The sequence below is a fragment of the Lepidochelys kempii genome, chromosome 1 (genome assembly GCF_965140285.1).
Source record: "Lepidochelys kempii isolate rLepKem1 chromosome 1, rLepKem1.hap1, whole genome shotgun sequence".
Lineage (NCBI taxonomy): Eukaryota > Metazoa > Chordata > Testudines > Cheloniidae > Lepidochelys > Lepidochelys kempii.
Window position 1 is genome coordinate 14,805,103 of NC_136380.1, and position 13,015 is coordinate 14,818,117.

At 47.6% G+C, this 13,015-nt stretch overlaps 1 protein-coding gene across 12 annotated transcripts in view; it reads right to left on the reverse strand.

Moving 5' to 3' along the window:
• The window catches only part of MAP6 (microtubule associated protein 6), a 77,694-nt gene that overhangs the window by 64,194 nt on the left and 485 nt on the right, over positions 1–13,015 (reverse strand). For all 12 annotated transcript variants that reach the window (XR_012157679.2, XR_012157675.2, XR_012157681.2 and 9 more), the window contains exon 2: positions 11,999–12,816. Coding sequence is in view for 7 of the 12 variants with exons in the window: in XM_073334947.2 (XP_073191048.1) it covers positions 11,999–12,762 (764 nt within the window). In the remaining 5 variants the exon portion in view is untranslated. The remainder of the gene's footprint in view (positions 1–11,998; positions 12,817–13,015) is intronic.

Consider the following 13,015-nt stretch of genomic DNA (forward strand, 5'->3'; position numbering starts at 1 on the left):
CAGCCCGGGTACAAGCCATCCTTAGCTTTCCCCAGCCTTGCTCTCCACACCAGGTCAGAAAATTCTTAGGCATGACAGGGTTCTGTAGGCAATGGATTCCCCAATATGCTTCTCTGGCTAAACCACTCCAAGAACTCACTCGATCGTCTGTACCTAACCCCATGCCATGGCCACTTGAAGCAAATGCTGCTTTCATCTCCCTTAAGCAGAATTTAGCCTCTGCCCCTGCCTTAGGGTTACCTAACTATGACAAGCCTTTTACCCTTTTCTGTCACGAACAATCTGCTTGTGCCCTCGTGGTTCTTACTCAGGAGCACGGTGACAGAAATCGCCCGGTGGCTTATTTTTCTGCAACCTTGGACCCTGTAGCCCAGGGTTTACCCCCTTGCCTATGCGCTGTAGCTGCTGCAGCACGCCTGGTCGAGATGTCTGAGTCCTTTGTCCTCCGCTCTCCTCTCACTCTCATGGTTCCCCCATTCTGTGAAAACTCTCCTTCTGCAACGCAACACTGCTCACCTCTCCTCTGCTCGCCTCACTAGGTATGAACTTTTGCTGCTTTCAACCTCACATATCACTATTAAGCGCTGCTCCCGGTTAAACCCTGCTACCCTCCTTCCTTTACCTAGTGATGGTGAACCCCATGACTGCCTTGCAACTGCCTCCTCTATCACTGTACCGCGCCCCGACTATCAAACATGTTTTTTCAACATGGCCCATAATGGCTTGAAGGAAACTTTGCTTGGTCTTTCCTTAAATACTGCCAAATCCTACTCTCAGTGACACAGAGCTTTCAAGGGATTACACAGATGTAACCAAGAGCAGAATTTGGCCCATACTGTTATATACCCTGCTTTAATAATATCATGGGCCCAGTCTGGCTCCTTATGGGTCTGATCCAAAGCTTATAGAAGTCCATGGAGAAATTCCCATTAAGTTTAACAGGCCCGACACCACTGGTGGATATCAGGAGTAACTGCTGACTTCTTTACTCTGGATTCACCCAATAGTAACAGAGTAGAAAGAAATAGGTCCCATAAATGTTAATTTACAGAACAGGTGACACTCCTACTGTCCAATGGTTTCAATAAGTACCTATAATCCAGTTACAGTAAGATCTATCAGGCATGTATTACTAACTCAATCTTATCTCCAGAGTCAGAGACAGAAATTCTAGACCCAATTCTGAACATAAAGTGTAGTTCTGAATATGAACTTGCTACTTTATCAGGGCCTAATCCAGCATTTCCTAAGAGGTCCCTCTATTTGTTGCTTGTGTACTGGAGGAGGCCAGGCACTGACATCTACTCTGTGGCTTTTATGAACTTTCACTTGTTCAGCTTGTTTTTAACAATGATTTCCAACCCAAACCCCTGCTCCCAAAAACAAAACAACAACAACCCAAACAGGTTTGTTTTTTTTTATGCTAGCAAATTATATCTACCTTTCGAGAGCAACACCATGACAATGCTGGTCAAAAGTTTTCCAACAAAAACTTTTTCTGAGGGAAAACACCTTGTCAACCAAAATGAGAATTTTCACTCTCACACACACACACCCCCCACCCTTTCATTTTGCTCAAAATTTTTCATTTTTCAGTGAAAATTTGAAACGAGTTAATTTTTTCCAAAATGTTAATTTCATTGGGATGAGAGGGGATAAATCACTCTTATTTTTTCCTTACTGAAAAAAAGATGGAAAATTCCCACTCTATTTTTTCCCCACAGGGATGAAGTGAGTGCAAGCTTTTGCCTACCAAAATATAGGGAATTTTTTCATTAAAATTAAAAAAAAAATGCTTCAACATTTTTCATTGATAAAACCAAAATGTTCTTTCTTTCTTGAAATTTTTTACCCAACACATTCCCCACTTTCTCACCTACTTTAATCAATAGGTCCTGTGGGCTGTAATTCTTTGGTGTCATTTCAGCTCTTGGTTGATACACAGGAGGTCTTATTAGATGATCAAATGGTCCCTTCTGACCTTAAACGCTATGATTCCATGACTCGATGCCACTGCCAAACTGTATGCATATTACATGGACTACTCTGCCACAACCCTCCTTGGGTAAGTCACTTGGGCTCTCTGGGCTCAGTTGCCCATCTGTACAATGCGGATAACTGCACTGCCCTACCTCAAATATGTGAGGATAAATGCATTGAGAGATGCTCAATTTCTAGCGTAACAGGGGCTATACACGTCTGTAAAATAGAGAGATTAAGCAGAGTATGAATGTTACTGGATCCTCTTGCAGGACACCAGATAACTAAATACAAAAGGGCTCCATTCACCAGCAAGAACTTTCCATGCAGCTGAAAACCACAAATTTGGTTTCTTCCACCCAGACCATTCATCCGATAATTGGACGAGTCACGTAGGCCTGTTTTTTTCCTGTCAGGCTGCAGAGCAGAAAGCCAAAAATGGGTTCAATCACCGAGTAGCATACACGAGTACTTCCCCCTCCATTCAGCCATGGCTGATGATCACAACTGGTTTTAAAACAAAGCTAATCCCCCTTTAAACTGGATCACTGGGGTCGGACCCTGCCAGTCACATACCTGTCCCTTGCTGGCCAACCCAGCTCAGCTGCTTTTATTTGGCTACCTTTTGCCACTGCGGGGCCTTTCTTCATTCAGTTAGTCAAATGCCCTATTCGCTTGCTGTTGGACAGGACAGGCAGCCACGGGGTTGGAGTTGACTTAAGGGTTCCCGTGAAACCCAGCTGAATACAGTGATGCGATGTATCCACCAGTCACGTGTGGCTGCATTGGCTCCATACCAGTGCACAATATACAAGTAACAACGAGGAGTCCGGTGGCACCTTAGAGACTAACAGATATATTTGGGTATAAGCTTTCGTGGGTAAAAAGCCCACTTTTTCAGATCGAAGTGCGTTTTTTACCCATGAAAGCTTATGCCCAAATAAATCCGTTAGTCTTTAAGGTGCCACCGGGCTCCTTGTTGTTTTTGTGGATACCGACTAACACAGCTACTCCTCTGATACTTGAATATACAAGTGCTATTGCAGATGTTCACAGCATTGATGCTGGTGCACCCCAGGTTGTACCTGCTAGTTTCTGGATTATGTTGGCTCTCGTTTTTATCTTTGCAGCTACCTTCTCAACATGACCATGGAAGGAGAGGGCGCGCTCGAGTTTCACTCTGAGATATGTTGGAATGTAATTGTGTGGCACATTTTTAATCACTGAATATTACTTTCAGTGTGTTGTTGGCACTCCTATTATCAAGATGAAATGCGCTTACTATTGTTTTTGCAGGGTTTGGTTTGAGCCTTCATTTCCAGAAATATTGTTCCGTATTTTGGAGGTCCTCAGATAATGCTCTCTCAGTGTCATGGAGGTTTGATGCTTGGCAGGATCATCTGCATATCCAAATTTTCGTGATTTAGTTGGAGAGATGTCACTTATGTACATACTAAAAAGGATTTTTACAAGTACAGAGCCTTGTGGTAACCCATTGTTTCTGATACAGGATGAGCTGGTCTTATTAGCCAGGTATACCCGTTGGCGTCTGTTACTCAGCATGGGCCACAGCAGGTGAAGTGTTTGGTAGCAAGGTATAATTATAGCAAGTTTCAGCATCAGGCTCTTAATCCAGACAGTATCATGCACAGATGACAGGTCAACAAATACTGCACCGATCTTTAGTTTTTTTTGATCGCCAGCCTCAATGTGAGTTGCGAGCACCAGAATTTGGTCACAACAACTATGTTTTGGCCAGAAGCCTGCCTATTTGACAGGGATAATTGGCTCAGTAAAAGGGCATATTCTTTTGAGGATGATACATTCAAGAAGTTTATAGGTCATACATAGTATAGAAAATGGCCTACAGCTTCCTGCTTCATCAGCGGGCTTTCCAGGCTTTGGAATGGCAATTACCGTTGCCTCATGCCATATTTCAGGGATCCATACTGTCCTTAAGGTAGTGGAGTACAATGTTGCTAGCCATTGGAGTCCTTTGGGGACCAGATGGTGGAGGAATTCTGGTGGAATACCATCAGGGCCTGCAGCCTTCCCTTTTTTTAATCGCGGCAAGTCCTTCTTTTACTTCCTCAATGCTGACAGTGGAAGGTTCTCCTGGGGGGATCGATGCAAGTGTTCAGCAGAGTTGTTGATACACTTCTCTTCTTGTATGTTTATCAAGTGGTCCTTGTGTGTTCTCCACCAGTTTGAGGCTATTGAGTTTGGCTGGATTTTTGGTGGCCAGTAGTCATATGATGTGATTGCAGTTATCCTAATGAATCAGTGGCCTTCCTGGCCATTATAGAGCTGGGGATCATCAGAGTGCAAGATGGTCCTTATGCGTGGTGGGGAGCTGGGAGTGAACAGCACAGAGCTGGTTACACAGCCTGAGTATTCTCTATGCCTCTGAAATCCCCAGCTGCCCCATTAGGGCTGTTTGGGGGTACAAAGGGGCTGGGATGGGGAACTCCTTGCCAAGCCACAGACTCCCTGTGTGGGCAGACTCCCTTGGACAGGTGTCTTATCCTACACTGTGCCTCACTTCCCCATATGTATTTAAAAAAAAAAAAAAGTACTTTCCTGCTTCACAAGGGCATTGTGAGAATAAAATCTATGCACGAGGGTGAGATGCTCCGCCACTACAGAGGAGCCCGTAGACAGAAGAGACAGTCTCAGATATGCACATGTACAACAGATTACTGGTATCCATCTAGTGCAGACAACGTCTCCGAGTCAAATCACAGCTCCCTCTGCCAATGTGTGCAGTCCCCTTGAAGCCAGTGGAGCAGCACATGGGAGTGAGATAAGCAAAATTTCCCCTTTTGTGATGTGCTGCCATGTGTGGTTTGTACAGCACCCAGCACTACGGGGCCCTGGTCCAGAGCTAGGGCTCCTTGGTGCTACCGTAATAGAGGAATATTAATGTATTGTGCCGACATGTGTTATTATTTACTGTCTGTATTTCCATAGCCTCTGGGAGCCCCAGTCCATTGTGCGAGGTGCTATACAAACACAGAACAAAAAGCCAGTCCTGGCTTCAAAGAGCTCTCAATCTCAGTGTTTGCATGAGTAATTATGAGCTTGTCTATACAGCAAAAGAGCGTGGGGGTATTGAGAGCTTTTCAGTGGTGAGCTACATCAACTCAGCTAACACAACTGTAGAGAGCCCCCTTTCTGTAAGGGAAGGATGGGGTGAAGGGATGTGCACGGGGGGGGGGGGGGCAAGCAGGGGCACGGGCTGCCCAGTTTCATCAGGGGCACAGAACTCTCCAGGCCTCCCCAGAGCTGCAGGGAAGAGAGTGAGCTCCAGCCAGAGCCAGAGAGGGGGTGGAGAGAGAGGGAGAGGAGAGCGAGCTCCTGCCGGAGCCAGGAGAAGGGAGCACAGAACGTGCCCCCCCAAAATTACTGCACATGCCCCTGAATTAAGATGTTGTAGGGCTAATGGGGAGCATCCTTTACATTGATTTGTCTTGTATATCTACACGTTGATTCAGTCTTGTCCATTTGCAAGTTCGGAGCTATTTTTGTGAGTAAGTCAAAGCTGGCAGAAATTATTATCTAGCCGTATCCTGGGGGGAGGGAGTGGGGAGCAATTCCAACATGGGCTGGGAAATCAGGCCCCAAACCTCGCTTTAATTAGGTGTCAGAATTTTCATGACCAGCTCTCATGAACCCCCTCTAGCAGACCCCTGAATAGTGAGTCACCTTCATAAGCTTGATCCTGGTGAAATCCCCAATGAGTGCTGTGGGAGTTTTGTTCGAGAAAGCAGTGCAGAATCAGGCCCTATTCCCACTGCATCCCTACAACCAGAATATCATCTGCTACTGAATTTGTCATTTGCTTTTGGCTGGAGACCGGTTTTATGGCCTTAAAGCATCACATTACGCTGATCTTCAGCAGCAACAAGGACTGTAAGGAAATCTCCCAGGTCATCTGTTCTCTGAATATTGGCTGCCAGCCCCCACCTGTGCATCAGTGCAGCTAAGGGCAAAGAGGACAGGCACCAATATGAAACGTCCTTGCTGCCCTGAAGCAATAGGTTAATAGTATTACATTGAGTTTAGGGTCTGGCCTCTGGCTGCCCTTACTTGGCTTTGCTGGGGGAGGATGGAAAGAAAATACAGGAAGCCACTTCCCTCCCCATTACACCCATGCAGTCTCCAGGCATAACAGTGACCATAGCACTCTTTAGGCATTGATGGAGAAGATCCAAAGGAGGCATAGTCAACTGGTTTGAAGGTGTGGTCAGTCCTTGTGCCATTGGCTATCCAGCGGTACAAGGAAGGTGCCATTTCACCTTTATCTGCCCTGTGCAAGCACAATGCCCCAAGCACCTCTGCTCAGCTGCCACAGATCTGTATCCACCCAGCCCCTCCCTTCTCTGCCTACAGTTTGCTTTTTTGGGCCCGATACTGAAAGATGCTGAGCAAAGTTCTGTGCTGATGTCACTGGGGGGCCAAGAGAGCCCTGCACCTGGCAGGATTAGAGACTAACTCCTTAAATTCAGGTGATTGGAATTCGGCCATCAATATTTCCTTAATGCCTCCTGAAGGCCCAGCAGCTCATTTTAAAAACGCTTTTCAGACACAGTGATTTCCCTGATTTTTTTCGGAATAAAGTTAAACATAAAACAGAATAGCTCAGAAATTCCATTAATTTCTACACTTGTGCAAGTGAAAAGTGGCTTTCATATCAGACACAACATGATGTTTAAAGAGCACATGGAGTCAAATTTTCAAATGTAGGCACCAGAGGGTAGGCACCTAAATCCGGATTTTGTGTACTTATCGAGCTGGTTGCGTCATGGACAGGTGAAATTCACATGCCATGAAGTCCTAAGTGCCTAATACAGATATTTACAGTATGTGCCTTACCGAATATGAGCTGCCTAAACTTCTGGCATTCAAGTTTGCAAACTATGCCCTTCGGCTCTGGCACACTCTCTTTCTTATTTGAGGTCTTGGCGGGGAGGAGGAAACGTAAATGTCTGAGAGACTACACGCACAGAGTGCTGCTTATGAGCAGAACGCTTTTCACTAATTAAAAGGATTTCTAGAATTTGGCATTTTCTAAACAATGAATAACTCTTAAATATTTCCATATTAAACACAGAACTAGAAGTCATCTGGCAACTAGCACAAACATCACTTTGTTATAAACGAAGAGGCAAGTGCAAAGAGAGATACCATTTTATAGCCCACTCCCCTCCTGTGACACACTCCAAGGACTAACAGGATTAAAATGAGAGCACAAAGAAAGGAATACTGGGGGGGGGGGGGAAGAAGAGATACCAAAAAGGGATAATACACTGCAGATTTAAGGCTCAATCCTGCCAGCACTGAGGCCCTTCAGTCAGCATTGATTCCAACACCTCCAGGGCTAAAGATAGAGCCTATATAGCATATGCTGGACACCCAGGACTGACAAAGGAATGAGGAGTCTACTGCTCAAGATTCACTTTGCAAAACACCAAACAATGGGCTTTGTAGCAGATCGCAGACTCACAGCGCCTCCTGCTAGTCATCCGGGAATTAGCTTGATTCCAGCACTCAGAGCACCTCCTGCTGGCTGGTGTCGCTCCTGCCTCAGGCCCTGTGTCCCTCCTGGATGCTGGTGCTCCTTTCCCTTGGGGTTCTGCCCACAGCAGCACCCCCCCACTCTGGGTCTCTGCTCTCAGGGGAACCCGCAACCCTCTAAGCCCACCTTCCCTCAGTGGCTACTGCCAGTCATTATCTAGTCCCCTTTCTCTGGGCAAACTGCAGTCTGTAATGGCCACTCATCACTGGCGAGGGAGTTGGACCAGCTGCCTCTGCCTATCCCCAAGGCTGGAGTGAGACTAACCCAGCTCCTCCCTTAGCCCTTACATCAGGGCCAGCTGTGGCCTGGCTGGGTTTGGCCACAACTGTGGCCACTTCCCCAATCAGCCTACCTTTTCCCCCAGGAGCAGAGTGAGTGCCCTGCTACAGGCTCATATGACAGATGACAACAAACAAGTTCAGAAGAAGCTTTCAGCATTTTGATGGTAAATAACTTATTTCCAAAGGTAGGACTCTACTTTGGCTCAAGGATCTGGACCTGTGTTCAAGAGGATGCACCACCTGCAGGGTAGCAGCTAGAGGCATTATCCCTGCACAAGGCAGGAGCAGGCATGAAGCCTTTAGAAGAATGAGGGGAAAGTACAATCGCTTGCAGAAGTTACTTCACCGGTAGGAAAGGTATAGCTTGTGCTATCCCAGTGATGCCTCCTGGCGCTAGCTAGTGTGAAGATGGGGCCATGACTAGCCCCATTTGCAGTGGTGATCACTCATGTTAGCACTGGGCAACACCTCCTGCCAAAGGGAGCGCAATCAGCTAAATTACAACTGCTCCCTGCATGGGTGCATGGAGGGAGCGGGGAGAAGGGGGTCATCCATCCTACCCTTTCAGCAGCCTCAGAGAATAGGCATAAACCTGCCCTTTATTAAGCATACCAAACAGAATTGACCTGATCAGACCTATTACATTATATCCACTGCATCCTCAGAATTAGTCATGGCATCAAAATACTGACTAATCCGATTTAAAGATGCTACAATCAGTTGCATTACCAGTGCACCAGGGCTGTGATTCTGTGTATGTAAATAATCTAAATATCCACTTACTCAATGTGGTAGAATAGAATATGGCACTTTATCATGTCAGCTATCACATGATTCAAGGGCACCGTTTACCTTTTATTCCTGCCATTAAAAAACAAGCAAGGAATGTTAAAGGCAAAAGCTATTTCTGTTACTAAAAAAAAGTGTCAAGAAAATCCATAATTAAAAGGGACTAGTGATCTTAAAGAAGCCTTATTTTTAGAGGGCAGGTGCTCAGCACTTTCTGAAAAATCAAACCCCTTTAGGGCACCTCCAGATGAGCCCCCTTAAATATCGAGCCACCCCAAACCACTAGTCATTTTGGCAAATCTTGGCCAAATACCGTAGTTCCTTTGTCCTTTAAACTTCCTACTAGATATTTCACAATATAAAGGTCCCTAGTGTCACATGCAGAGCTTTGACAACAGCCGATAACCACGGGAGCCCTGATTCAATCCAATATCAGTCTCAACTCCAAAACAAATCAGAAGGCTCTTACTAACCCCCTCCCCACCACCAAAAAAACCTGCTTAATTCTCAGACATTTCCTACAGGGATGTGACAGATACACATTAATTTCTGACTTTTGCAAATACTAGCCATAAACAGACATTTCAGATATCGTTTTTTCTATTTAAACTTTTTAGGTTAAAATTTTGTTCACAAGGGTGAGCTAATTTGCAAGCGGCATGTTCATATCAGAATCTTAGGGCCCGTTCTGCTCTCACATTAATACAGCTCCATTGACTTCGAAAGCTGTCACTGCTGCTTTATACGAATGTGAAATCAGAGTGAGGCTCGTATATACACTAGGGATCTTCATTGCGGTGTATCGTTTACACTAGTGCAAAGTGAGGGTGAAAACACTGTCAGCTAAGAGTGGCACTGTTTGACACTACTTTTACTCCTGTGGGAATTCTGTGCCACTTTGCATATGCGGAGTTCATGTCCCGGGCAGATTATTTTTCTCCGCAGAAAATACATGCTGCTGGAGAGGCGCTGCAGATACACCTTTCACCCCCAGAGAGTGTTGTGGCGAGTGCAGCTGGCTCACAGGCCAGAGCAGCCAAATGTGGAGAGGGAGGAGGAGAGCCTGCTTTCCTCACAGTGCCCTGCCCCTTGGGCCAGGTGAAGAGGCCCAGGTTTTTTTTGGGTGTGGGGGACAGACAGAGCTGGGCATATGGGAATGCTGGGGGGGTGACACAGACTGGGGTTCAGAATGGCTATGGGGGGGACAGACTGGGGTGGGGGCTGAATGGGAGTGGGAGTGCAGGACCACATGGGGATGGGGGGCGGCTGAGTGGGGGTGCAAGGACACCAGGAGACTAGGGGTCAGCCAGGGTCTCCATGGGGCAGGCTCCCCAATTCCCTAACAATCCCTCCCCTTCCAAAAAAACTGTTGCATACTTCTTCCACCCACACCCAACAACTGTTCAAGTTCACTCCCAGTCTCCTTCCCAGCAATTACTTCCCTCTCCCTCACCTCCTTCATTATCCCTGACTTCCCCAAGCCTTTGCACTGCTTGTAAGGGGTGCTGGAAATAGCATTCTGTATTGTAGTTGAAATGAATTATAACTTAAAGTTCTGTATTAATATGCCTAGTAAAGAATCTATTTGTCAAAAACATTTCCTGAACCTTTTTTAGTTGTCTGTATTGTTACAGGTATACTTGCTGACAGGTACTTTGAAATAAATTACCGAAATAATTGAAATGGGTGTGATTACACAGTGTTATTTTGACAAATAAAATATGCAGAATTTTTAATTTTTTGGCGCAGAATTCCCACAGGAGTACACTTTGCACATGGGTACATGGCTGCCAACATGCAGGGCAATGAAGAATCAGGCCCAGAATTTTTAGCCTTAGTTCATAAGAAGGAAAATTCTACCACGTCCATGATTTTCAAGCTGAATGCCAACTGTCCCTTTCCCCACTGCAAGCAGAAAAATGGAGAAGCTAAATTATGTATACATTTTAGATTCATATGAATTGTTTCTCATGTTGCTATGTGACAGATATCATCTGCAGAACCCATGAGATGGGCTAATTAGTCACATTCGCTTTGCTGGAAACACCCCCAATGGGGGTTGAGGAGACAGAGAAATTGCAAAATTTATTTTATCAGCAAAAAACCAGCAGTTCTGCTTTCAGGACTATAGAACCCTAGTTTCCTCTGGCAAGGAAAGATCTAGAAAGCAGCATCACGAAAATCTCTGATTTCAAAAGGAAATCAAAACTCCAGTTGGGCCTAGACAATGTGTGTATACTTCCAGCCTGTCACCTCTTTGTTACAGTTTGTTTTTCATTTATAATACATACTTCTTCAACCAGAAACAAACACCTTACAGCAGCTACATTTCATTCTGAACCACAGGGAGGACCATTTTCATGTGAAATCAGGCATCAACTGCCTTCTGAGAATCAAAAGAGAGATAAAATCAAGGAGAGAGGTTACTTCATCAGTGCTGGGGAAAATCTGTGGCTTATATATACTGGAATGTGTGATTCCCCCAGCAGCCAGCAAGCTACTTCAATCAAATGGATTTAACACGACAGTGACAAAACTTTGTCCCACCCACCTACCGCAGGATCCTGGAGGACACACCTAATCTGCATAAATGAAGCCCATTGTGGAGGTCTGTTTTCATCCCAGCCACCTCCTGCTCTTATAAATCTGGACCAATGCATGCTCCCACCTGTAGCCTCTGCAGGAGGCACCTTTGGATTAAAGGCACACTGCAGGCTTTAAACTCCACAAGTTGCCTTCAGCTCACAGTCCATGCTTCAGCCCAGTTGATTTTATCCTGGGCTCCTATGAAGCCTCCAGCCCAAAGCCTCACTGTGTTCATAACGGCTTGCAGACATAGTGCAAAAGTGGCCAGCAGGTTTATTAGCCCAACATGTGAACACATACAGTTACAAACAAAGGGGAGGTGGAAATGGAAGGGTGATTTATTGTTGAGACTGCACTGGTGGGAGGAGCCCCCAGAAAGTTCTTGAAGCTGCAGACCCAGTGATTTTTTATTGGGTTTAGCTAGTAGGAAATGGTCACGCACACCACAGGGAGATACAGTATATCTGGGGTGAGGTTAGGGGAGGATGGCAAGAGATTTCCCTGGCTTCCCCTCAACAGAGAGGACACAGAGGATGGAGGAGGGGTGTTGGGCAGGTGTACAGGGGTTGGGGGAGGGTACTGGGCAGACACAGAGAAGATGGAGGAGGGGCGTTGGGCAGGTGGATGGGGCTGGGGCAGGGCACTGGGTGGACACAAAGAGGATGGAGAAGGGGTGTTGGGCAGGTGAAGGTGGGTTGGGGGTGGCCCAGAGACACTAGCTACTGGGCAAAGGCACACAGAAGATGGGGGTGCTGGGTAGGGGGGTGATGTATCCGCCTCTCACCTGTAGGAGCTGCTCACCCCGGCTGCTGATTCCTCCCTGATCTGCCTGTTGAGGGCATCCACTGCTGCTCGCCCTTTGGCCGCCTCCTGGGATGCCGAGAGCCCGGGCTGCTGCTGCCCCCCATCCTCGACCACCTGGACCCTCTTCTTCCGCCCTTCCTCAGCCCTGGCCACCTTGGGCTGCTCCTCCTTTGCCCTTTGCTCTGCCTCCTCCTCCTTCTTCTCCTGCCCTGGCTGCAGCTTCCTCCTCTTCTCCTGGCTGGGAGGTTTCTCCTGGGGGCCCTTGTCCAGGGCTGGCCCAGGGGACGGGGCTGGCTTGGGGATCCAGGGGTGGTCCCCTCTCTTGGGGATGGGCCAAGCTCGGAAATCCTTCTGGTACTGACTCTCCTTCTCAAAGGGGGTTTCCGAGGGCTGGTACTCGCTCTTGGGTTTGCAGCTGGGCTCCGGCCGCTGCGCCTTCCAGTGCTTGTAGTCCTGGCGCATCACCGAGTCGGCCAGAGGCTGCTGCCCCGGCCCTGCCTTGTGGTCCCCCCCTGCCGCAGTCGCCTTGGCAACTGCATCCAGGTCGCTGCCAAGGATGGAGGGCTGGGTCTCGATGGCAGAGGAAGGGCGTGGCTGCTGCTGCTGCAAGCCCACCTGGGCCGTGGGGTTCTCAGTGGCCTCGGAGTATTTGGTGAAGACCAAAGGGACCGCGATGTCCGCCTTGTCCAGCTGGTTCCAGAAGCGGGCGATGCAGCACGCCCGGGTGATGCAGGGCCAAGCCATGGCGACGCCTCAACCTCTTCCCCTCCCAGACAGCCTGGCCTCTCCCCGCACACCCTGCAAAGAACACAGCAAAGTAATCCACTCGCTCCGTCACTCCTCCTCCTGAAACAGCCCCCGGCCGAGGGGGGCAGGAAAAGGAAATTCGGTGCCAGTTCGAGATCGAGGGGGGATCTCTAGGAATTGCAAAGGGCTGGGGGGGGGGGGCAAATCGAGCTGCGGCGGTGCACGCAGCACTTCGAGGGCGCGGGGGGGG